This window comes from Mycteria americana, chromosome 5 (assembly GCF_035582795.1).
Source record: "Mycteria americana isolate JAX WOST 10 ecotype Jacksonville Zoo and Gardens chromosome 5, USCA_MyAme_1.0, whole genome shotgun sequence".
NCBI classification, from domain to species: domain Eukaryota; kingdom Metazoa; phylum Chordata; class Aves; order Ciconiiformes; family Ciconiidae; genus Mycteria; species Mycteria americana.
Window position 1 is genome coordinate 54221311 of NC_134369.1, and position 25999 is coordinate 54247309.

The following is a 25999-nucleotide window of genomic DNA, read 5'->3' on the forward strand; positions in this document are numbered from 1 at the left end:
TGAAGACTACAATTTTCTTTAATTATTCTAACCGGAAATCAGTGAACTATCTTGATTTTTACACAACAGTTCCAAAGGAGATATATTTAGCAGTAAATACAGAATGGGTAAGTACATTTATTTTACCTCTTCTTGTACAGTGCATAGTGCACAGCATTTACTGTAATAATTTTCAATCTGCTGATATTTTTATGTTACAATTGCTCGAGTCAAGCCAGCATACCTCTAATATAAGCACATTATACAAAAACAATCACTTTCCTACCTTCCTGCCACTTCCAAATGGTAATGGTATGTTCGGGATCCAGCCCTACGGAGAGCAGCAGTTTGCCAGTGGCACTGAAACTGACTGAGCAAACGCCCTTTGAATGGTAGCACCGCAGTACTGACAGTGTCTGTTTGTTCATTGCATCCCACACATGAATAGAAGGAGCTGTAGCTACACAAATATAAAACATGTAATTGGTATACATTTTGAAAATGTCTACTAATTTGCTTATTGAAGCAGTTAATATTTTTTAATAAGACAAATAAAATTGTTCTGGTCAGACAAAAAAAAAAAAAAGAAAGAAAAGAAAGGAGATTTTGGCCTCCCTTTGGAAACCAATTTACAGCGAACAGCATCATTAAGTAGGACTAAGAAGCTGGCCTCATTACACTACTGAAGATAAAAATTTGCTTAAGCTGTTACTGGACTTCTGAAGCACAGCAGAAGCTCTGAAAGCAAGCTGTCTTCTCCTGTTTTTCTCCTAGCAAAACTTAGCTCAGCATACTAACTCAAAAACCTTCATAAACGTTGAATAGATCATCAAGAATGAAATTTCTACATGGGGCTTTTGGATAACTGATAGCTACAGAGAAATTAGTTTACAGTGCAAGGCCAAAATCTCCTTTTCTACAAAATGGCCATCTGTCTGAAATGCATGCTCTCTTAGGAGAATGTCAGCTGAATAATCAGCTTGCCTACTGATGTAGAAGAACTAGGGTATTTAATTTAGTTTGCATTGTTTAGACTACAAGCTCTTTGCAATAAGAACTGTCTTTCCATGCTACTAATGTATGTGATTATTTCTATTATGATGACAGCTAAGTTTTTTCCAAATGCAATGCCTTCTCCAAAGATCTTGCAATCCATGTATAGTTTGCAATCTCTGAATAGCACCTAGGGCATTTCCAGGACAGTAAGGTCCTCTCTCAAACTTCTTTACTTCTGATCTCTAGTAAATCTGACTGCAGTCTGGAGGTTACCAGTTATTGTCGTAGACCCAGATTCACATAAACTAAATTCTGTTTCGGCTCCATGCTTTGTGTTTCTAATCAGCTAAATCTAGTCCCTCAAAGGCACAGATATGATGGGGAAACAGTAGGCACAGGGACCTAGATAAAATTTTAGCCACATGAAACTAAGTTATTGAGCACAATGGCACAGCTGTTCCAAAACAGCCTTCAGAACAATCTTCCTCATTTCTTCTGTTTCCCATTGGAATTTCCTCTCATGGCACCGACATGCCATTATCATCACCTTTTGAGAGGTACTACAGCATAGTATGGACATGCCATTAAAAGAGAAAGGGCAGGGGTTGGCAACAACTGGCACGTCTCAAAATTTTCAGCAAACTCCTTGCTGTCTTTATGGAAAGTGGAGGGACAGGAAAGCTTTATTATGGCTCTGAACTGTTTTTTTCCCCTTCCGCACTCCCCTTGGTAAAATTCTGTATTGCCCTTGACCTGTGCACCCCTCTTATATCCTTGGCCAAAATTTTTCTTTTGGGTGGCAGACAGAAACCTTCACCTAGATTTCATGAATAAGAACTGGCAAAATCTTTCCGAGCAAGATTTGCAGGACAGAGAACATGGACTCTCCATTCCTCCTACTTGACAGCGTTCTTCTGAAAGTCTCTGTCCTGACCTTGCATTCTGCTTGTGGAGTACTCCAGCTGTTCAACATCTGCTCTCACAAGAGAGATTTTGTAAGGTGTCACCTCCTTCTGGGAGAAGTTACATAAAGCTACCATGGGCTGGCAGGACAAAAAAATATCTTCAGTAAGATGAAGCAAATCTATACCAAGTAATTATGAAACTTAATTTGCCATTCCAGCCTATTACAAACATTACTGCTTCAAGAACCCCTGCATCACTGTAGACAACAGAAAATTGGAACTAGAAAAGCAAAAGTTGTCAGTAAGAAAGGTGCCAAATAGCCATCGATAAATTTTAAGTGAAACTATGCAACTTTCTAATGAAGGCAGGCAGCAGCTTGGATTCCAGACTAATGGTTCCACAAAGAAGAGAAAAAAATAAGAGTGCTGGTTTCAGGCAGTGACAACAGAATTTAGTAATATACACAAGCTCAAACTAAAGTTGCAGTCGGAAGAAGGCAAGTGAGAGAGGGAAAGTCTCCAGGCATTATATGCAGGACTAGAGATGTTCTTTCATATAAACAACCATATCATCACTGCTTCTTTTATACAGTTTAAAAGTGTGGGAAAAGGTACCTATATTCTTCCTCCCATCCTTAGAGCAAGCACAATTTGGCATATTTAAAAGAAGTCAACACACATTAAAAATGCCGATGTACATTTGTTCTTCACAGAACAAGCTTTAGAGCCACATGAAGATTATTATACTTTCTAGGCACACATGAACACACATTTATGCATCTCTGAAGATGTGTCACAAGACAATTATGGCTGCTCAACAATGAACTCACTCACACATGATGGTGATGAATCTTTAAGATTACAGTTGAAAAAACAACATATTAATAAAAAATAGCTCAGTCAAGACTGTCAAACTGTCAAAGACCCAAAATGATACAGAAAAAATTAAACTGACATTATAACAAGCATTTTGGATCAGTGGTAATAACTGCATGACAACCATACATAAATGTGAAAGGTGATTGTTTTTTCACTCAGTCACCTAGGCCTCCTCAATGGAATTTACTTTAGAAATGCGTATTTAAAATTATACTCAATTGAGTGTCTAAAACAAATGTTAATCGTCAGCCCCAACATGTCTATAAAACCTGCAAGCGTACATAGGAATGCTACAGTAGCAGTATGTATTAGAACTCACTAATCACTGGGCAGCAATAAGGGAGTATGTTACAACAAAAGTAGTTTTTAAGAGTGTTCTAACATTTTAATTGTTTCTATATTTACAATTTGCTAAGCTGCTGTGGTTTATATTCAGTGCTGACAGTAATATGACTGATACAGGGTTTTAATAAACTGAAAATGAATTCACGTCACTTATTGCTCTATAAATCTGTAGACGGCTACTAGATAGGCTAACTACACCTGAAGATGTTAAAATTTTATTTCCCTTACCTGACATATCTGCTGAGTCTCCTGTAATGGAAAAGCAGCAGAAAAATAATTAGACCAGAAATACGATAAGTGCTAAAGAAAATATATGCCACATTTAGTGTAATTTCTTAACACAGACCTTGATGTCATCTCATTGCATTGCAGCAGCACCAATACTGCTTTTAGTGTTAAAGATGAACAATTACTGATAAAAGGCAGTCACGTCAGAAATAAAAATTCATAGAATTAATATATTTAGATTTCCATTTTGAGTTAGAACACAAAAATCTAGTTTTGGTGTATGTTAGGTCTCTCTCTGCCAAACTAAATAAAAAACATATTTTACATGTTACTGATATTTTAACAAATTAAGTGGAAAAAAAAATGCTGATTGCTATTCTGCTAAGTAGTAATGTTTCAGTCTGATCTTGACAAGTGGCAAACACACCCAATGTTCTTCTATAGGAGCATTAAGAAATCAGGATTATAAAGGTTCAGGTGCTGCGTAATATTACTGAGACTCTGCATAACAGCATTACAGTTTAAAAATACTTGAAAATAATGTTTCTGTAAATCTTTTGAAGACTTAAATCATGATGGTGAAGCTATGTTTGTGCCAGCCATATCAGCAGGAAAAGTAGCAGCAGTTAAGTATGTTGTTTATGGAGTATGTACTACTTAACATCTGTTCAGAATCTAAAAACAAGTGTTTAAAGATATTTTGCTTCCAGCTCATTTTTCAGATTTAATTCTCTCTTTAAAAATAGTATGTTTTGTAGTTTAATTTTTAAGTGTCATCTGCTCCTGATTTGTATGCCTTAATCCACATTACAAAACAGTTTAAATTGTTCAACTGCTAGTTGATGTAGAAATGATTATGAAATAAAAAAGCATTAAGGGACCTGTGTTTCTTCTTGGGTAAGACGAACACTGAAGAAAATCCACACAAAGAAATTTTCACATTATGCCTACATTCTTCCTGTACATTCTATCATATGGAAAGGCAAACAGGGCCAGATTAAGAAATATGCTGAAAAAGCAAATTCCTAAAGACAATAAAAGGTCTGTAATTCCTGCAAATGTTCTTTGCAATCAAACCATAGGCAAAAATTTGCTTATAATTTTTTCCATTTAAATAATTTCCATTAAAGATTTCTTTAAATTGATGCGAGGCAAGAAACTCACCAAGAAATGAAGCTATTTTAGCTCAGCAGTTACTACTACCAATGAGTTAATTTTAATGACATATGCACCTAAAAATCCGAAAGACAGAGGGAAGCAGGTAATAAACTCTGACAAACTGACCATATTTAGATGAAACATCTAAAACAAACCTACAGAAAAAAAGCTATTCTGGCTAAAATAAACAAAGGGGGTTTTGTGTTCTATGTACTAAGGAAAACAATGTGGTTTTGAATCTGCTGAGAAACAACTGAAAGTATGAAAACTGTAATTGGGTTGTAGGACTATGAAAATTACACTATTCTGCAAAATTTAGAAACAGCAGTATTAGTTCAGCTATGCAGATGCACAGTGGTTTTTTTCTTTTTTTCTTTTTTTTTTAACCTGGTTAGTTCATGGATCAATTTTAATGTTACTATGAAACATACATATTTTCCCCCTAAATCTAAATTTATCTGTAGGGAAACACCATTACGGTTTTGGTTCTGCCTAGAATATTACAACTATGTATTATCAAAACACCAAGTAGGTATTATAAATCTTCCTGATGAGATAAAACCTACATAAAGTGACATCTATTTTAAGAATTCTCAGTTTAGTCCATATAGAAATGAAGGATAGCTCAATTAAGCTACTTTGGAAGGGCTATGACCCTTTGTAAGGCCTAACACAAGCTGACAGTCGAATAAAACCAGACTAATTTCACGGGGCTTAAGATTTCTAAAAAAATGGTTTTTACAACACTCCAAATAAAAGATAAGCTTAATCTTCTTTCATGCCTCAATGTTTTTTTGTTCAACTTTATTAAATTACACTCAAAAACATATAAAGAGGACAGGTAACTGAGTAACACTCATACAAACGGAGATAGCATAATCAACTATTTTTGTGATTTATCATGAACTCACAAGGCCCTAATTGCATGCTCTTATGTTAATTTCTTTTTACAAAAATACAAACATACCTACTTGGCCAGTTGCCACTATGTTGGTAAACTTGGGGTGCTGATTTACAGTGAGGCACAAAATATCATCATTGTGTTCCTGGTAAAAAGACTGAGAGCCTAAAAAAAAAAAAATAAATCCAACTTTAATTAAAGCATTTATACACACATAGGCATGGTTAATGTTTGAAAATTTTATGATATTTGTTAGAAAACAGCATTATGGTGATGTTGCAGTTTGGAGCTTAAAACCAGGAAACAGAAACTCCTAATTTTTAATCTCAATTTTAACATACAGCACTCAATAACTCCAAACTACCCTCTCAAGTTTTCTACATCAAGTTGCTTAAATATCACAGAAACAAATGGCATTGTGTTACTCTTTAAAAGGTCTAAGTTATCTAAACTAAACTGGTTATTGGGAATGAATGTATGTGATATGGAGGACTGAAAAGTAAACAAAAAAAATTGACTTAGTCTTAAAAAAAACATTAAACTATAATGACCCCATTGTTCAGCTGTTTTAGTTTCTGTGATCATTTTAAAAAGCAAATTTCAGAAAGCTATTACCAAAATAATCAAATCTTTACTTCCTTCAAAATTCAGTCACCAGAAACATTTCAATATATTTAGTTTGCTTATGCAGGTACTATGAATCTTCTCTACAGACTGAATTTTCAGCAACAAATAATAATTTTCCCATATACTTTTATAAGATTTAAAGCATACCAGTTACTTCATAAAGTGTAACTCCATGTGTGTGAAGAAACATTTCTCCTCAAGTGGGTTTTCTCCTACCTGTTGCCACATTATACAAGATCCCAATAGATGCAGTATGATATATTACATCAGCACCATCATTCAAATAGTGCACATTGTTTCTGCAGTCCTTGCCTCGGTACCCAAATACCAGCTCCAAAATTAGATCCTAAAAAAGATATTTACACCTATTAGACAGTCAAAACCTTAAAGCAATTATGAACTTTACAATCTTTTCCAGGATTTTATTTTTCAAATATGTCCTTATGCAGTAAAGGAAAAGGAGTTTAACGATGTCTCAAACCAAAAGAAACAGGTGCTGCCTTCCCTGTCAGCTTACATTGCTGCTCATTCTTGCCGTACACAGTCATGTCATCTTATCATCTCTGTTTGGTGGGTGCTGTAGAATATTTATATGTGTATACACTCATGTGTATATATACACAGAAAGAGATACTCATACACATGCATATAAATAAATAAATTACAGTGGGCCAAGAAGAACGCAGCTCTTTTGATGTATAAGACAATAAGAAACAAAGAATGACAAACACTGGGCCACAATTTAATTCCAGCTGGCAATTAAGAAAGCTGAATTACAGCCTAAAACTTCTAGAACACTGATGGCAAAAGGCCGTTTATTATGCTACACCAAACATTTTGTTTCATATCATAGAAAATATTTCAGCTGATATGAAGAACTGCATTTTTCAAGGTTAGATGAAATTTCCACTTCAGATTAATCAAAAGTGAGTACACTTACTTGCCTTGGCCATGTAATGAAAAAAAACCAGATGCCTGAGCTAAAGGCATCATTAATAGATTTTTAAAAATTATTTTATTTTTAAAACTGTTAACAATAATGAAAGTTTTAAAATAAAGTTAAAAAAATTTTGCAGTAAAAGATGCTTAGTTTTATTAGTGATAATACACCCGTTAACAATCCAGTTATTTAAACAGGACATATTGCTTTCTACACACTGCACTTAAAAGGTTTTCTTGTTAGTAAGAATCAAGTTGTGCTCCATTTTGTTTGCAGGAAAAAGTAATATCAGGCTTTTTTGGATTTACAAAAAAAAAATTATCTCCCACTTTTTTTGCTGTTTATTTACTCACTATTCAATATTTCCATCTTTCATACATTTAAAATGAAACAATAATTTAGTGTGTCCACAAATGTGTCAATTTCTGGCAAGAAAAGTCCTAAAAGGAGAGGAAGAGGGAGAGGAGATCAGTGTTTTTCTTACCTCTATAGGTCTCTTTTTTTTCCCAACATTATTTGTCTGAAGTTTCTCAGGCTGTGGCAATGCCCTACTAACTGGTGGTCTGAAATAAAGAACTGTGAATAAGAGAAGGCTGTCCGTCACCCATTCCATACTAACACAGTACCTTCCAACCTCCTACTGCATATGGAAAACTTACAGTCCTATCCTGCTTAACTGATACTTGTATTCATCTTTAAAAAAAATACCTCTGTCAAAGGAAAAAAAAAAAACCAACTTTGTTTAACATGCTAGGTTTTCCAACAATTCTTCAACAATCCATGAGGTTAATGTAAAAGCTTGTTCTACAATGAATGACCACTGATACAATATTCTTAGCTTTTTTATGATATATTGTTAAGGTACTTCCATCTTCTCTGTAGCAATTTTTATTGGATAAACTTTAACGGCTTACCTGATTAACCTAAATACTTGAGATGATAATTCCTGTTCCCGCATGCCTTCAGTAGGCCCTAACTTTTCTCATTTTTGTAATTGTTTGTACAGAACCCCAGGTACACCTGCCCATTCACTCTCACATCAACATAAACAAGTTATTGATCAACGCTTAGTTGGAAGTAAACCATCACCATGCAAATGCATGAATATTAGCCATAACTTATGTTCCACTGGTCTGAATAGTCCAGATTTAAGAAATCTCAACTAGATATGTTTGACAAATATCTGTAACATATCTTTAAGATTATGTTTAACTGTTCATATACAAAGAAACATACAAGCAAATAAATTTTATTTATCAAAATTATGCAATTATTCCTAGTAATTTGCAGGAGCATTGCTTATTGATTCTATACATATAGCATATGTAGCCATGAAAGAAACCCGTAAGTTTGACCCTTAAGAGGAACAATTCATTTAAAAAAAAAAATCCTACGTATAGATTCAATGAAATTCAGATGACTATCCAGTAGGCACTGTGGCCAACTAATATCACACACAAAGCAACAGGTTAGCCCTCTTTCATATTCACTTTTTAGTATGAAGTACTTTTAATTCCATCTCTGCTCTTGAATGATGACTTTGATGCAAAATAGTCACCGTGTCTTTTCTAAGAACAATAGACTATGATTTGTTTGTACACTGTATATTTTGAACTACATTCAAAAAGTATTTTTTCAGTTATTCAAATAAAATACCATTTTCTGAGCTTTGTTCTTCCATTTTCCCTGCCTAATTTTAGTACAATTTATAGATTGATGTCATATCATCAATCAAAAGATTTGTACGTATTATAATGCAAATTATACTGCAACTATAAACTGTGTTCTGAGATGCTTCAGTTCCTTCCTCTATGCTTAGAAGCTTGTAAAGTACCTATGGAAAAAAAAAATTACACAAGAAAAAAGGATGATGAAAAATTTCTGTTGGTAAAGAAGTCTGTCGGATGCCTGGGTCACTCAAACACAATCAAGTTTATTTAAAATTGGCTATTGTGTTAGGTAGGGCCAGAGGGAGGTACTTGAAATATTTAATTCAGCATCATAAATCTAGATTTTATGAAATGTAAAATCTTTACAATAGAAAATCCAAATCCAGATCTAAAAAGAAATATTGCTACTTTACATTGCAGAGTTAATACAATGAGTCTTTTCACAGGGAGGGAACATGGGCTGTATTAAACAAATTCTTATTAGAGCAAAGTATGAAATAATTTGAAGTTAAAAGGAAAATTCACGGCATGAAGGAAAATAACTAAGGCTCATATTTCATATTCATTCATAAAAAAGTGAAAATTAAAACAGAGAACACTAATTAAAGTATGGAGAAAGACTTTTATACACAAAGAATGGCAGTCTAACACTTGTTTTTTGCCACTCCAAAATTCTTACTCTTGGAAAACAGACTTCCAATAAACTGGCAGTAAAGGCAAAATCTGGGGACATCTACCATATATAGCAATGCAGGTCAGAAAAGGAGTCCAATGTGGATATGCACTAAAGGTCTCCTTGCTCAGAGACAAATATTAAAAGATAGCAGCATTTAAATACACTCTTTCAGTCCTGCTTGAAATATGCCTGCTGGGAATGTACCCCCAGTCTTCAATCTCAAAGGTCCTCAGTTACACATCTTTTTTTCCTCTCCAAGGTCTCCAGTTAGAAGGAATTCACATACATCTTGAGACAGAAAAGCAAAGCATTTGAATTTCTCTTTCAGTTATAGCCTGGACCTAGCTCACAGCCATAGCATCCTGTCCCTTAGTCTGTGAAGGTGAAAAAGTATTCTAACTTTTGGAACAGAGGAGGAAAAGCAAACCAAGCATGGTCTAGGCTGCCCTCATTATCTACACAAGCATGTGGCCAGTACAGGAAGCAAGGAATAAATCTGATTTCTGTCAGCAATCCCAACATCCAATTTCATGACCACTCTTGAACCACTACTGTCTCTCAACCAGCTTTTTCCAGGTCTTATACTTGATGTGAAATTCCCAGCCTCCCCAGCTATTTTCCAGGTTCTTTCTTCTCTTCTGTCCTATCACCACTGACTCCTAGCATCCTCTCATCTAGCCTGTCATATTACAACAATAGTATCATTAAGTACGTTTAAAATTCTCACTTCTTAATTTTAAAAAATAAAGAAACTACACTTTTATTTAGAAGTTTCTAAATTATCAACAGAAAACACTCCCAATAGGTCACAATGTTTATTATATTAAGTATATATGGAGAGAGGTCATCTCCAGTTTTGCAGAAGAAAAAATCTTTCACCGTATTTGTTCCCCACCTTCACCATAGACAAGCAATTTCAGTTACAAATACACTGATCAAGAGGTAACAGGTATCTCCCAGTGTCATAGAAGCCTTCTTATCACTGTGTGCTACTCAAATTGAATCAAATCCAATCAAGTAAAACTACTGAAATGCACAAACAAAAATTGAAAGGCACAGATTTGGTATGGGGAATAGGCTTTCTGAAAGCACTTCAGTGATACAGAGAATAAAATCCTGCCCCTATTCATTCAAGTAAATGAAGAGACAGACAAAGAGCGAAACTAATACAGCCAAGGTCCAATTAAAATTTGCAGGGGCACGGAGGGGGAATCAGACAGCTTCATCAAATATCTGAGGTAAATTTACATTAAGATTCCCTCTTCTCTCGTAAAGAACAACTTTTTTTTTCCCCACTATTTTTTTTGAAATGGTCATGCTGACCTCCCAAAATATTAACAAATAAAGATTTGTTTGGGTTTTGGAGTGGGTTTGGGTTTTTTTGCATATGAATAGAAGTATTATTTGCGTAGAATAGAAGTATTATGCTTAAAACTGACCAAATTCTAGTGCTTACAATCTCTGAAGTTAAATGGCAAAATAATAACCAGTTCTCTGCCTGTGCAATCAAAAGTCTTTGAAGAATGAACAGGGTTAACAAGTTACATGAATTCCACATACCCATGATTATACATATCCTGTTAATTTATGGCTAAGAATTATAATTATTGAAATATATCTAATACCTGATTTGTGTAACAGGTTAATGATATTAAGAGTTGCTAACCAATTTTTTTCCTACCTACAGCTTATTACTTTGAATTATTGTTAAAGTTCCCTAATTCCTTTGATACCTCCATAATTGCTGCTCATTTATTAGGCAACTAGGAGCACACTTATAAATGCAAGAAGTTCCTTAAAAAACACTTATACAAAAGTGTTTCCTTAAAAAACACTTACATAATGTTGACTTTAAATCCTTTTTTAAATTAAGCAAACACAACATGTACCTTTCTCTTTTTAAACATGGAAATCAGGAACAATGCTGAAGTGCTGAAAATTTAAAGATTGTATACCAGTGATTCTGTTGGTCCTAACCATTAGTTTCCCCAAGAATCGGCAGGGGGACACACCTATAATAAAAGGTATCATTGTTCACTAGTTTTCCACTGTCATGTTACCTCTTCTCTCATCCCATGCAGCAGCTATAAAATCAAACAGCAAGTACAGCAGGGAGTATTGCAGAAATGTGAAACTGGCATGCTGTTTGTTGTGCATGCTGCTTCTACTGGAACGTTGTAGACTCAAAGGCTTCTGGAGAAAAAGAAACCCAGCTGTCAATGACATATTAAGGACTAAAAAGAAAATCACAATGCCATCTTACTCAGCTGTGAAGCATCAACACCCAAGATATGATTGCCAGCCTACAGACACCAGCAGAAAAAAAATCCAAACCTTCTTGAAGAAAGGAAAGTAGAAAAAGATACACTCCTCTTACAGTTCCAGAGAGCCTTCCTAGCTGAGGGAGAAGTGTAATTTCTGATGCTTTTCAGACAGCAAGTAAATCTTTAAATGTAGCTGTCTTTATATTACGTTGCAGCCAGCACATGGAAGAAGAATGTCAGATGCTAGATCTAGTAATCTTGCATAAATTTCTCTACTACTTCGAACAGCAAACTAAGAAGTATATCAGTAACTAATGTCACTCTTTAAAAAACAAACAAACAAATCTATGAAAAGTAGCACAAGAGCAAATTAAGATTTTGGATCAAAGACGGGAGACTACTATGCATTATCATCGAAAAGCCCCACCTGATCTGAATCAAGAAGTCCAAACTGTATGGAACCGAGTCCAGTTCTTTTAGGACAATTCCTAACAATCTATCCATAAAAATATTTTTATGCCCATCTCGATTTAAAGCTTCTAAGAAGAAAAAAAGGCATTCCCAGAAACACTATTATTAGGAGGAACAGTGTATGTTTATCAGTTGTCAGAGGCTAGTGCTGTTTGACTGCTGTTGCAAAGATACATAAAAACCAGAGACTGAGGGAGGGCTGCATAGGTCAGGGGAGATTCAAGGAAATAAAAAGGATACATCTAAACCAGCAGAGGAAATCCCTGTAATTACATATTTGAGGTAAAGAAAATGAAAAGTAGGTTCAACAGGTTCTTCCCTGAAAAAAAAATGCAAAAAAACCAAAAAACCCCCACAAAACCAAACCACCAAAACCAAGCTTAATATCAGTAGAAAAATTGATGACCATAGGCCCTCCAGACAGCTCTGGAGTAGAAGTGAGTGACAATGCTGGTGCTGAGCAGGCAGGCAGCATGCAAGGGCTGTAGGCTCCATCACTGGAGGTCAGTCCTGCTTTACAGATGGGGGTAAGGGAAGATTGAGCAAAACTGCCCAATCCACCTCCTGCTCACTCCAGCATGCTTCCAAATATGTTGTATTTTTAATTCCTGATTTGTCATGGACAATCCAGCAACAGTCTTATTACTGTTGCTCTAGAAATTGATAAAACACAGCATAAAGAACCCTTCTTCCACTCATCACCCTCACATTTGACACAGAGCACTCAAGCTCATTTCTTTCAGGTTTTCCCCCCGCCCCCTCTTATTTCATTTATGTACCTGAAAGATAGAGGAAAAAGTGAGTTAGAGAAAAAAAAAGGCAGAAAAATTAAATAGAGCAGGAGACCATACCTAAAGTTTCATGAAAGCAGTAAAAACTGAAAAGACATGGCGCTGGTTTATATTACTGGAACTGAACTGACTGGAAGTGAAGATTTCTCTGCTGCTTGGATCTAGAATGTGGCATTTTTATAACATTTGATGTCTCTTAATCCCTTGTGATAGAATGGGAGAAGAGGTAAAACAATCTCAGATTATACAACCGCTTGAAAAGACCATCTATACTTAAAGGCTGTACAGATAAACATGTACAAATATAAGGTGATATCCATCCTTAGCCAATCATTAGATTACATTTACATTTGTACATTACCATACAAAAGAATAGGTAAGATTGGTCAATAAAACTTGACTTGACAATTTATACTCAGCTATATTATCTCAGAGGTCACCCAAACAATTTATAGAAGTACTCATCTATGAAAGACTAACTCTATATTGATTCAGAGCAGTGGAACTGGAATGCAAATTACAAGCACGTGTGTACTTTTTCCCAATTAAGTTTCAAGATGACAACTTGTGCATTTAAAAGCAGGAATGTTGAAGGACACCAGAATACACTTTCCAAGGGCTTTTTTTAAAGGTGTGAAAGCTGAAGATATTTTCATTTGCTATTTAATGTGCAGAAAAGTGGCATATACAACAAACAGTGGTCATATACCTGCATGTATAACTGGCTGCATGCTCAAAAACTGTGTGCAAAAGATGGGAAGGAGAACATGAATAACATTTTGGGGTGAATGCACATATGGATGGGGTCAGTTTGAACATGTGGAAGGAGAGTTCCAGCCATCTATCATAGGGGAAATAAATACCTTAATATTGGCACTTTATTTTCAAGATGAAAAGAGAATCAGTATATATATTTTAATATTACTTGTTATGAGACCATAAAATGGAACACAAGCATTTTGAAGTAGTTCGTGAAGCAAAGAAATCCCTTTTTCATAGTTTTAGACATAGTTTCAATATTATTGATACTGCTACCCATGTTGTCTTGTATGGTGTATTTCACTCCCTATTTTTATTACTGATACTGAGTTTCTAAAGTTATTCACAGAACAAGGGATGGTCTTATGTGGTTAATATCAACTGTCATCAATTCTTTGAGTTCCATGGTAATTTATGACAATGTCAATTACAATATTTATTTCTGTTTTAAAAATCCAAGTGTTATTTTGGGCATGATTTCATGGAGCAAGTTATAGCTGTTGGTACAGAAGAAAAACTCCCTTCCTGTGAGGGTCACCACAGCTGCACCTCGTACTTTGGGGGACTTAGAGAACTTAGCAGTTGATTTTGCACTAGCCTTCAGCATGAAGCAACTTTCACTGCCCTCCTCAAAAGGTGTTGGAAAGCATGAAGTAGAGAATTAATTTTAAAAGTAAGAAGGAGTTCCTTCCATTCACTCAAAGTCACTTGTGAAACTTCAGAGGTCTGATTTCCATTAAAAGATAATGAAACCTGGTATTTTTTAAACTATTGCTTTTTGACAAGGATTAGTCATAATTATTTTCATATGTCCTATGAGTAGTAAGTGCCATTTTGTATGCACTAATATGGATATAGGTAACCTACTACTTAAATAATTTAGCAACATGTACACCTTGACATCTCAGGTGAGACTGTCCCATTAAGTGTAAAACAATCCACCTTTAAGGTGGATAGCTGTCCACTAGGGACTGGAGAGAATGCTAATCTCTATATTTTAATAAATATTATTGAAAAATATTATTTGTAAAACATAGGCACATTTAATGGTCCTTGTAGTTAATTTTATATTGGTAGGTAAATAAATATCTAGCATATTCTATGGAACAGAACTACAATGAATATACATAAATTTAAAATTTGTAATACAGCAATATTCTGAAGAGTGATAGGTGCATGTTATAGCACCCAACATGACAGATGGCTTTTTAAGGATAATGGGAGATGACAGTAAAATATGGACTAGATAGCAAAATAAAAGCATTACCTGGAACCTCTTTTCAGCAGCAGGTGGGAAAGAGAAAAGCATTACTTATACAAGTTTTGCTGAAAGCTAGTTGTCAGTGAATTATTCATAGAAAGAATTATTATTGACTTTCTGGTTTGTTTACCTCTTTTTACAACAAGGGGATTATTCACAACTTCATAGTTTATGTAAATCTATTATTTGTACAGAAAACTCCCATTCACTTAAACAGGAATTAGGAAAAACGCTGACATAAGAATATAAGTCTTAAGAATGACTCCTACTGCAAACAGAGAAAGAAAGCAGACGCAGACCCAAAAACCTCTGAAGCATATCAAGTGTTTAAAGAGTTGGGCAAACACAACACCTGAATTACCAAAGAAAGGTTTTGCAGGTTTAACTTCCCGAAATGAGCTGATGAACAGTCAACTCGCTATTCAAGACAGATGTTCAAGTTCACTCATAAAAATACATTCAGTTACACTAAAATACAATTATCTCAGCTAGTCAAAATGTGTGGGGTACTGAGCACTGCTGATATATACTGGTTTTTTTCATGGTTATTTAATTCAGTTTATGTTGACTGAAGATATCTGGGCATCTGTTTCACAAATTCGTTGCACTGGATGGGGTTTTTTTCAGTCACATATGATGCATACTCCTATACTTCGACTAGCAAAAAATCATTATTAACCATCAGAATATATGGGCATGTACAGATTATTTCCTAATATTTGTACTATGCGTGGGCAGTTTGCATCAGTCTGATTAGCAGATATGCTTTCTTTGTTTTGATTTGCTTTTCTTTTAAGAACTACCAAGCAATTCCACTGCAGCAAAGACACTAGTTATCAGTCCTTTTCACTTACAGGTGAAACAAAAAAAGGTGAGTTTTCTCTCATCTGTTAGGGAAAACATTCCAGAAAATTAAGAAAACAGTGTTACCAACCTACAAATAGATTTCCCACCCCCCCCAGTGAAAATAACATGTTTTACTGAATCTCTTCTAATTAGTTCCAACTTTATTCTGCAATGCAAGACCGATGCACTATTTCTTCATACAGGAAACAGCTAAATCTTTTCTCCCAATAAAATTCAAATGCATCTTGACCAGATTTTACAGTCAATAACATGCAATTCTTCAAGGACTACAGAATTCACATACCTTCAGATATTTTTCAGAATAAGCACTATGCAGGGGAAATAAGAGTTTCTCCAAGAATGGAGCACAGTTTTCTTACAATTTTCCTGAGTACACTGAACCAAACAGTCACATAGTCAGAGAAAAATTTTTAGCTTTCATTTGGCAGTTTCAATTCTTTACTCTCCAATTCTACGTTTTCAATCTCATGATTTAAGTATGGAACAAGATTTTCCACATGGACCATATGTGACACATCTAATTATTAGCTGGTAAATATTTACATATATGGAGATATGATAGGATGCCTAATTACTACAAGTCAGATTTCATAAAAGGCTTTTGTGCTGTCTTCATCACTGAAATACTGAAATACATCTATTTCATACTGAAATACTTATTTAGAGCTGTATTCAACCTATCTAGCAATATGCCTGTGTTTCAGTTATCCTTTTCTTGAGGTCTTCGATAAATGCATATTGTTCACATAACTTCTTAGGTTCTATTAATAAAGTCAGTCTACACAGATCATAACCCAAATACAAATCTTGCAACCCTCATCACTGGGCCATGCAATCATTCCTCTAGACATTTCTTTTCTGGTCATATCTGATTATTTTAGTTGCAAAATGAATAGGTTTTTTTCCTTGCATTCAAAACTGGAGATGAATTGGTAAACCTTGATAGTTTGGTAATTGGCTTTTTGATTTCCTCAAAGGACATGACAAAGCTCAGCTTTGGGAGGAAAAAATAATTACCTCAAACTGGTAAAGGGAGACCATTTCTTTCCATAATGTTCTAGTCTATCACTAGTGCTCAGAGACACAGTAATACAAGTAACTAATGATAATGAAATTCTTGCTTGTGAAGAATGAAATATCCAGAAATTTCAGCGTTTTCAATCTCAAGGTTAATGCTCTGCACTAATCTACATTCCAATGTGCAGAAACTGATTCACAGAAAGGTTAGCTTCAAAAACCCCTGCTTTCTTTCCAAAACTGTCAAAAGAAAAAACTGAATTGAAACTTTCCTGTAATCTAATGTATTATGCAAACAGGGTGAACAGAGAGAGGGAAGAAGCTGCTAATAGAAGGTCCCTTGCTATAATTTTTCACTTTGATTCCTGGCTTCTCCCCTCTCCCAAATCACACAAGTTGACAGAGAGAAAGGAGAGGATAAAGCTGATTTTCTACAAAAAGAACTTTGGAATTTGTGCTATTTACATTCATATCACAAGTCACTACACTGGCAAGCAGAAAAATCTAATTGCATTCCATCCATTTATCCAAAACACATGGAAGATGTTCGTATAAATTCTCTGAATTCCAGTGGCAATTACAAGGTGATAATTGTGAGGTTCAGATACAGGAAACCTCATTTCAGTAGCTTCCTCCCTCTCTCATCCCCTTGGAAGTAAACTATTTACTTCCAAGTCCGTATCAGGTAAAAAAAAGAAAATCTTCACTTCTGGATCAGTAAAGGACTAGTTTGTAAATAGTTTGTTAGTTCCCTTCCCATTATGACTACACACGGATCTAAAATAGGCTATGTATTTTTGCACATGTCCTTCTACACACACAAAAAATCCTCAAGACCAAAAAAAAAAAAATTAAAAAAAAATATTCAGAAGCAATTTTGCCACAATGCCTGTTTCTGAATTGCATCTGGGAGTGGATGCAGAGCACCTAAAGAATTTTCAAAATATATAAAACACTGGGATCTTTCCATACAAGAGATCTCAGCACATGAACCGAGTAATGATATGTATTAAGAAAACAGGATAGTGACAACTATGAGAGACAAACTTTTTCAGCGGTTTTAGTTGCTTCCAAATCTTTAGTATGGTAAATTGATGGTGACAAATTAAACCAGAATTCCTGGTTGTTTAGTTTTGAGATCTCTTGGTACAGCCGTTCTTATCTAAGGTACATTAATCACAGCATCCTCCCTTTGACAGTGACAAATACTGAACACTTCAGGGAGTATAAAAACAGAATAAGAATGGAGTGATAATCTCCAGATTCTTCTCCCAACCTCCAGTGATTTGCAGTTCAGGGAGTAGCTGAGCCAGAAGTGTTTTCAAAATTAACCATCCATGATGGATTTTTCTGCTGAGCACAAAAATATACTAGGAGAGAACTTTCAGTAAAGGACAGAAACAGTTCTCCAATTTATTTTGTGCTGCTGAATATCCATAAAGATATTACACAACCACATTAAAGACACAGTAGACATCTTTTCACATAAAAATATTATCTTTTAGTATTATTATTCAGAAATTATAAATAATTCAAATTCTAGACATAAGTGCTGCCTCACAGCCAATGCCATTTTGTGTTTTCAATAGAAGTTAAATATGTATTCCAATGTCAATGATCTAGTATGGTAATTTTACTACTACAGAATGGCATATCATTAGTAGAGGTGGCCTTAAACTACACTGCAAGCAGACCGTAAACCAACTGAATCTGAATGAAATCTTGAGTTCTAGCATCTGAAAGTTTTTTTTAAAAAGTGCCTGAAATTTAAGGCTTCAACATATTTCTATTCAGCATATCAACTTTTACACTTTAGCACTAGTATCTCTTATTTTCAAAAAATACCTGTCCCACTAACTTCTAAAAGAAAGCTAAAAGTAACATTCAGACTTATTAACTCTAGCCAACTGTCTGCTGATTTTTTCAAATCATTATGTCACGTAATGAAGTAATGCTGATTTAAGACTTGGAAAGAAAGTCTCTAAAGCAACCTTTTTAAATTTCAAAACTTCCAATAAAATGAAAATACTTGTACAGGAACCTACAAGAGCAAATAAAAATAATGGTTTTCAAATACACAACCAAAAGCAAGCTGAAACAGCTCTGAAGCTAATATAATCTTGTAGGTCTTCCATTTAAATTTCTCCTTACTGTCCCAAAACAAAGACTGAACACTACCACTGCCATGCTACCATCTCCCTTCATTCTCAGCATCCGTGGGCCATATTAGAATGACTTACTGCCAGCTGTATTCTTTTATAGCTTGCATTTTCTGGTCATGTGTTCTCTCTAGTACTAGAGGCCACTAATCCAGTTGCTTTTTAATTACGGGAACTATGCAAAACTGCAATGCGTGAAAGTTAGAGCTTGGTGTGCAGCAAACTTTCTTCCATTCATCAAAACTGGTTATGCGTGAAAGTTAGAGCTTGGTGTGCAGCAAACTTTCTTCCATTCATCTCTAAATCCTTCTTTACAACATGTATTGTTTTCTTCTTCAACTGTTTCAAGCAGTAGATAAAATAGACCTAAACATTTAAGGCTTCAAAAATATTTACTTTATTTATTTTCTTTCAAATACTGAATTTTTTAGGTAAGATTGTTACCAAAAAAAAAAAAAAGTCTCAGAAAAAGTGGGGAAAATCATGTTTGTCCTGAAGGAAAAAATAAAGGTAGTGCTGCCTAGAAGTATGAGTTGATGCAACTCACATCTCAAGTTAATGCGTTAGCCATAAAAATGATTAAGACACAGAAATATCCAATACTCCTAGTAAAACTGTGCTGTTGTGAAGGGGAAAACAAATTTCTTTTTTAACTTCTGCTACTGCAAAGAAAAAAAGTAGTTTATGAGCAAAACCAGAAAACTGAGAACAGGGCACTACCTCTGTTGGAGAGCAAAAATAATCCTTTGTTCAGATTCATGTTCTGGGAATTGCATTTACATTTTCAATTAAGGGTCACTGGAAGAAAATGATTATGCTACACCAAAAGCAGAATCCCATGTTCCATACTTCACAGAGAAGTTACCTACCCACCAGACTACAGTGTTTTGCAGCCTCTTTTACTTATTCTCCCTTTCTGACCCTAGGGATTCTTTCATTCCTTTCTGCAGAGCTTTAGCAAAAAGGAGCGACACTCTTTAGACCCACCTGGTGATGTGTATTTGAATTTTTGATAGACTAAATGGCCTAAAACTCTGATTTCCTACATCATCCTACTACTTATAACATAAAAGGTGAGATCAACTTAACCTTTCTAATAATATTAGAATCAAAATAATTCTAGTGAATCAATTTTTGGTACCCAGTTGAGTAATTTCTGACTCTATATCCAGGCCCCTGTCTCAGACTACAACTCCTGGCCTTGCAGATGTGCTTTTGTGAGAAGTAGGAAACAGATGAGATTTCAGGTATGCTTCTTCCTTTAGTTTTCTCCTATTGTTTATCTCATTTAATACTCTGGATACTAAAAATCATATTCCTTCTATATAGAGGCAACTTCAGTACTCAGCTAGTGTTTATGAATTCCACTTCAGCTGTCAGGTACAGGTAAGTAGTAACTACATTTTTGGTATGGTCTTTAAAGTCGTCATACATAACCTTAGAGTTCAATTATCTGGTAGTATTTATTTCCATCTTCTCCCACAGAGAATTAAACTCTTCCTACACTCAATAGTAAAAGAGGTTCGGATACTTTCTGATAAGGAATATCCTTTACGCACAAAGCCAAAATTACTTGAAAGACATTCTCAGAGGCGCATTCTGCACTGGTGTGCACCTGTGATCCTGAGAATACATGGATTCCAGTAAAGTGTTACTACAAGAAACCTATCTCTTCTAATGTTTGGCAGTCAATATAACAAGCCCACACATAACATGGAATGCCACAGATGTACTACCCACACTCTGAGCAGTACACCCAAGTACCCTGTAAAAGAACAAACACAGAAGAAAAGTCTGTAGAAGTTATACATGCTCTGTATAACTTATACAGAAACACTGACTTTACAGATACACATTTTTTAAAAGCCTAAAAACAGAATTAATTTGATAAAGGTTGTTAGTGGTACGATCTAAAATTTAGATGAAGACAGTGGCTTTCTTGATTATGTCAAGTTGTGTGCAGAAGGATACACAAAGATTAATGCAATTCTATCATCTGTTACCACAGGGACGTGGTTTCATTGTGGAAACAGGGTCCAGGTAGGTATGAGAGGGGTTCTCCTTTCTTAACCAGTGTAGGTCCAAGTGTCCTGGCAGCTCAGTCTACAAGTCTGAAGGGTGGCCTACAGCCTAAGGATTTGTTGTGCTACAAATGTAAGAGCATGTTTTTGAGTATGCATATATTCTAAATGGAGTATGTGCAAAAACTCATTACCTAATGCAGGCATCTAAGCTAGTGACCCTGCATATCATACTAATCCTATGTGGACCTAGCAGCTCAGATCCTTAAGTAGCATAGGTGCATTGGTAAAATGCTGCAGCCAAGTCAATAAAGCTCCTCTTGTCCCTGAAGCTTTATTAGCTCCAACACAGTGGTGCAGACATAGTGATACTGCTCGTATAGCCACTTCAGGCATCTCTGCAACGTGCTCCTCGCACTTTTTATTCCATGTTGGACCTCTGCACCAACACTGTGATATAGTCTTGCAGAAGTCCACAAGCAGTTAGGCTACCTCTCTGACTATGGTTACTTAAGTCAAGCTGTTCCTTAGCCACCCCAAAGCACTGAGGAAAAGAGGATGAGATTTGATCACCTCCTCCCAAATACTCTATTTAGCACCCACTCATGTCTATTCAGACTGAGAACTGGGCTTATTCTTTGTCCCTTATCCCTTTTCTACCCCTTAACAAGCTACTATTTAATAGTAAAGAGTTAAAGCCTTCACTTCTATTGCAAAGTATAACTACTTTCCCAAGCAGCTTCAGTTATTAAAATGTGTTTGATCCTAGACTTTGTGTAAAAGAACTTACCTCACTACCCCCTGCCTTCATAGGAAGCAAAAGGAAAGGGAAATAAAAATAAAATAAAAATTAATATCTATGAAAGTAGACTTACTAAAATATTTACCATTCTTACACAACATTAACTTCAGCAGAACAGAAGTTAAAATGCATGCAGTAACTATATTCTGTTTTTATTCTTCACAAAAACTTTTCTTTGAAGTTTTAGGGCCCCAAACTTTTAAACAATGCAGACAATGGAATCCTTTCAGGAACTTTCATGCATTTTGAATCAGAACCTAGTTACCTTACTACAGAATTCATTTTATTTAATATTTTATTTGAAACTGGAAAACACAACTCATTCAGCTTCCAGAAACAATTATTGAAAGAAATACAAGCAGTTTACAATTTCATTAAAAAAAAAAAAAATCTTTTATCACAGCTTTCATTAACAAGAGTAAATATAAATCCAAAATGTTGATGCCATACACGTTATTTCTTTTTGATTTCCACATCAAATGCATCTAATTAATAAACTAAAAGACCATTTTTCATTTTAAATGCAAGACAGGGAGCCACAGCTTTATATACAGGCATCCATTCCCTCCTTCAGCAACACAACTTGAAAACAGAAGATGACACCAAAACTCCCACAAACGGCAGGTTGCATTTCTCAACAAGGGCATCACAGATCTGTCAGCTTCACTGTGGAAAGAGGAATGTGCACCATAACAGAACTCCTCACATTCCTGCAGGAAGTTTCCAATCTGCCATTTCTCTATATCCTTACTCCTAATTGTACCGTGTTGCGTTTTCCTCACTTCCCTCTCTTCAACACTAGCGTTCCTCAATCACCACTGTATCATGTTAGGAATCCCTCTTTTCTTTTTGCTCACTCACACTGTCCACATCGATTTTGCTGACAACAAACAACTTTCAGGGTCCTGTGCTCACTTACAGATTCTACAACAGGTTATGTTCTAGTGGTTATAAATTCTTTTTCTTATTTCACATCTACTTTACCTGCCGGTCTTTTTTTACTCTGCTCCCCACCCCCTTCTCTTCTAAAGCATACGATAGTGAACCAAGCAATACAACTAACACTGGAAAGCAATCAACTTCATTTTCCAAGACTCATTAATAGAAACTGCAGAACCACTGGACAGAATTTTTCAAAGAAAGGTAAAAGTTATCTGGAGACAGAAAAAAATGCAAGGAGAAATTACAGCTGAATTAGATTAGTTTGTTGGCAAAAACAAAAAATTGAGAGCTGTCTTTCAATAAAACAATTGTACAGCTTCATGCCTATAATGCCATCACTAGATACCACTCAGTATTCAAGTTTCGAAAAGAACATATTATCAAACACCAGCAAATAACTCAGTTATCTCAAGAAACTCCCCAAACATAATAAAATACATACATCATTTGTAGTCTTTTGTGCTCTCTGAAAAAGAGATACAGCCTAGTCCTCAGGCAAGACTTTTCTCACTTTTTTTTTTTCTCCAAACAAATATTTCCACTCTTTTTACACATACCCTTTTAAGACACATATATTCCAATATAATTATGTTTTACTATTAATCATCTTTTCAGATTGCTTTCTTGGCTAGAATTGTAATTTAGCAATTACCTTTCATCTAAGGTTGGCTCCTTTTGTTGCAGATGAGGCTTAATTCCAAACATTGGTCTAATGTTTGTTGATAAGGCTTTGATGGTGTAATTAATTTCATTTTCCCTTGTCACATCGCTGTCATAACCTAACAAAATCAGAGTGAACAGTATCAAAACAAAATAAGATACCAGAAAAAAAAATCATAATTTGTGCAGCTTTCAACAATGTACTGGACTACAAGAACAATTATACCATTTATTATTAGTAACATAAATACACAACAGAAAGAAAGTAGCTGGGAATAATGAACATTGTTAATAAAAGACATTCTAAGAAAAAAATTCTCTACAGTACCTTTGTGGAAAAAATGATTAACAAAAATTCAAGGGACATTCAAAGCTACCCTATTTCTGCTTGGTTGGCCTTAACTCAGGCTCACTAACAAAGGACCTCACTGCATGGCACCTGCTGTTAAAGTTCTGGAAGATTTAGTGGAAGATTTAGCTCCAGGTTGTTCTCAGTTTCAGGATCCATCCATTAGAATGGAATCTATAGGTCTGCACAGGGTTCCTAAGCAGGTGACTGCTTAGGGACAGTCAGGCACATCAAGATGATGTTTACTATAGTAAACATACTATAGTAAAATATAGTACTATAGTAAACATGGCAAAAAGGCTAAGCAGTGACAGGGTTGTTACCCTCCATTTTTTTCAAAGATGGAGACTACTAATGCCAACTTTATGAATAGTTCTTAACTCTACCTGAAATTAACAGGACCTGATGAAGAGAAACCTTTGTGGAAAAAGATGTCAATGTCTTTTCTTCTAAAGCTTAGCAGACCTCTCTTTCTTTTAGAGTATTTTTGAACACACAGCTTAAGAGGATTCTGTGTAAAGCACCAGAGCCTAGGGAAGGTTATTGGGCAAAGATGTGCTAACAGGTCACAGGCAGAAGCTCAACAAAAACTCTGAAGATTGCAATTTTTGATTCAGAAAGGTAAAGTTGGCCAAGTCCCCCTGCAAGCAACTAAATTACTTTGCGGATATAGTCTTCCATATTTTTAAGCAGAAAGACAGTGCATAAAAATTCTTCTCCAATGAATGTTTAATATGCCTCTAATATTTAAAGTGTCTCTTTGTTCATTTAGCAGATTTCAGTGAAAACTGAAGTTAATTTATTACACAGAACTATTTAAAGAGTAGCAGTGATAGTTTAAAAATGCTTGAAGACTGAGGAATTGACAAGGAGGAAAAATTGCACTTGGGAGCAGAGAGAACAAGTTTGGAGGCTCATGAACCCTTGGAATTTTAACATGAAAAGAAAAACATTAAGTATGGCAAACCCAACAGAAGTTAATTCTACAAAATGTAATTAACACTTTATAACTATTGATATTATGATCTTGCAATAGATTGTTCCAGATATGAACATCAGTCTATCTCAGTCTACTATGCTTTCATGTTATGGAAACAAATGCTATAACATCAAGATAACTATGATCTCATGTTATACAGATTTCAACATCATTCTTTTAGAATTAGTGCCCAAATCTAAACTGTGATGAATGTGTTTTTCTATATAGATTTTTGAAGTTACTTATAATTGGCACTTAATATTTTTTCATTTAAAAGATGTCAAGAGTCTTTTTATATACTCTGACACAAAGCAGTAAGTCAAATACTTCATTATAATTTTCTTCACAACAGTTTATCAGTCCTTTCCCCCAAAAGAAATTTTACTTAAAGTTTTTGAAGTGTCTTCAATATTTAAGATTAAAACAATCATATAAATACATATAATAAAACTTGATTATTTCTAAATTAGCAGTTTTCCATTAATAGAGTATTCTTGAGATAGCATAATCCAGCTAGTTTTATAAATTATTACTGACCTCCATCTTCTTCAGAATCTAGATCAGACTCTTCACTGTCACACTGCCTGCTATCTCGATGTCCTTCCATCTCGTAAGTCCACAGCATTAAAGAAGTGTCTGCTCCTCCAACAGTGACCAACAAACTGTCGTCATAGGTCCAACGGACATTTGTTACATGGGTACTGTGAGCAACATATCTCTTAAATTTTCCAAACTTTCCCTAAGAAGGGAGAAGAAAAGGCACAGATCAAATTTAACCAGGCTGCTAGATAAAACTGAAATGAGTTGCCAGTGCACAACAGGTTCTTAACTTCTTTACAGTTTATGCTTCAGCTGTTTTGTATTTGTATGTATCACATGATTTGCCAAGTTCCTCTCCTATAGCAACTTCATGAAATGTTAACCGTATTTCCATAGCAAGCATGCAAGAATTTGTTTATAAACAGATTCCAGCAATAAACACTGGATTATTTTTCCTAAAAGAGAAAATAATCTAACAGATTAAGAATAAAATGTACACAGAATATTTTGAGTCAATACTTGTGCACTGTTACTATCCCTAGCACGGCAAAAATATTCAAAATTGAAGACATATTTACTGATAAATATACAGGAAAACTAGAAAGGTTCTAGAAGAGCAGTAAATATATAATTGCTTCTGGAATGGCTTTTCTATGATGTGTGATTAAATAATATTAAAGCTCTTCATCTTAGAGAAAAATGACTGAGGTTGGACAGAATGAAGGTCTATAAAATCATGAGTGAAATGAACGTGAGGAAGCAATGTCCATGTCTTCTAAAACAAGAGCTTAAGGTGCTAAAAAGGTCAGTGAT

The 25999-nt window shown here is 35.0% G+C and overlaps 1 protein-coding gene across 10 annotated transcripts in view; it reads right to left on the reverse strand.

Moving 5' to 3' along the window:
• EML5 (EMAP like 5) overlaps positions 1-25999 on the reverse strand; it is a 120418-nt gene that overhangs the window by 20479 nt on the left and 73940 nt on the right. For 5 of the 10 annotated variants that reach the window (XM_075503401.1, XM_075503402.1, XM_075503400.1 and 2 more), the window contains 8 exons: positions 25184-25385; positions 23311-23437; positions 7443-7521; positions 6235-6364; positions 5462-5556; positions 3333-3353; positions 1910-2018; positions 266-439 (listed from right to left, as the gene is read on the reverse strand). In XM_075503401.1, coding sequence (XP_075359516.1) covers positions 266-439; positions 1910-2018; positions 3333-3353; positions 5462-5556; positions 6235-6364; positions 7443-7521; positions 23311-23437; positions 25184-25385 — 937 coding nt within the window. Of the gene's footprint in view, positions 1-265; positions 440-1909; positions 2019-3332; positions 3354-5457; positions 5557-6234; positions 6365-7442; positions 7535-22059; positions 22383-23310; positions 23438-25183; positions 25386-25999 lie in introns of those variants that run through there. The other 5 variants (XR_012775952.1, XM_075503404.1, XM_075503407.1 and 2 more) reach the window with 5 other exon arrangements.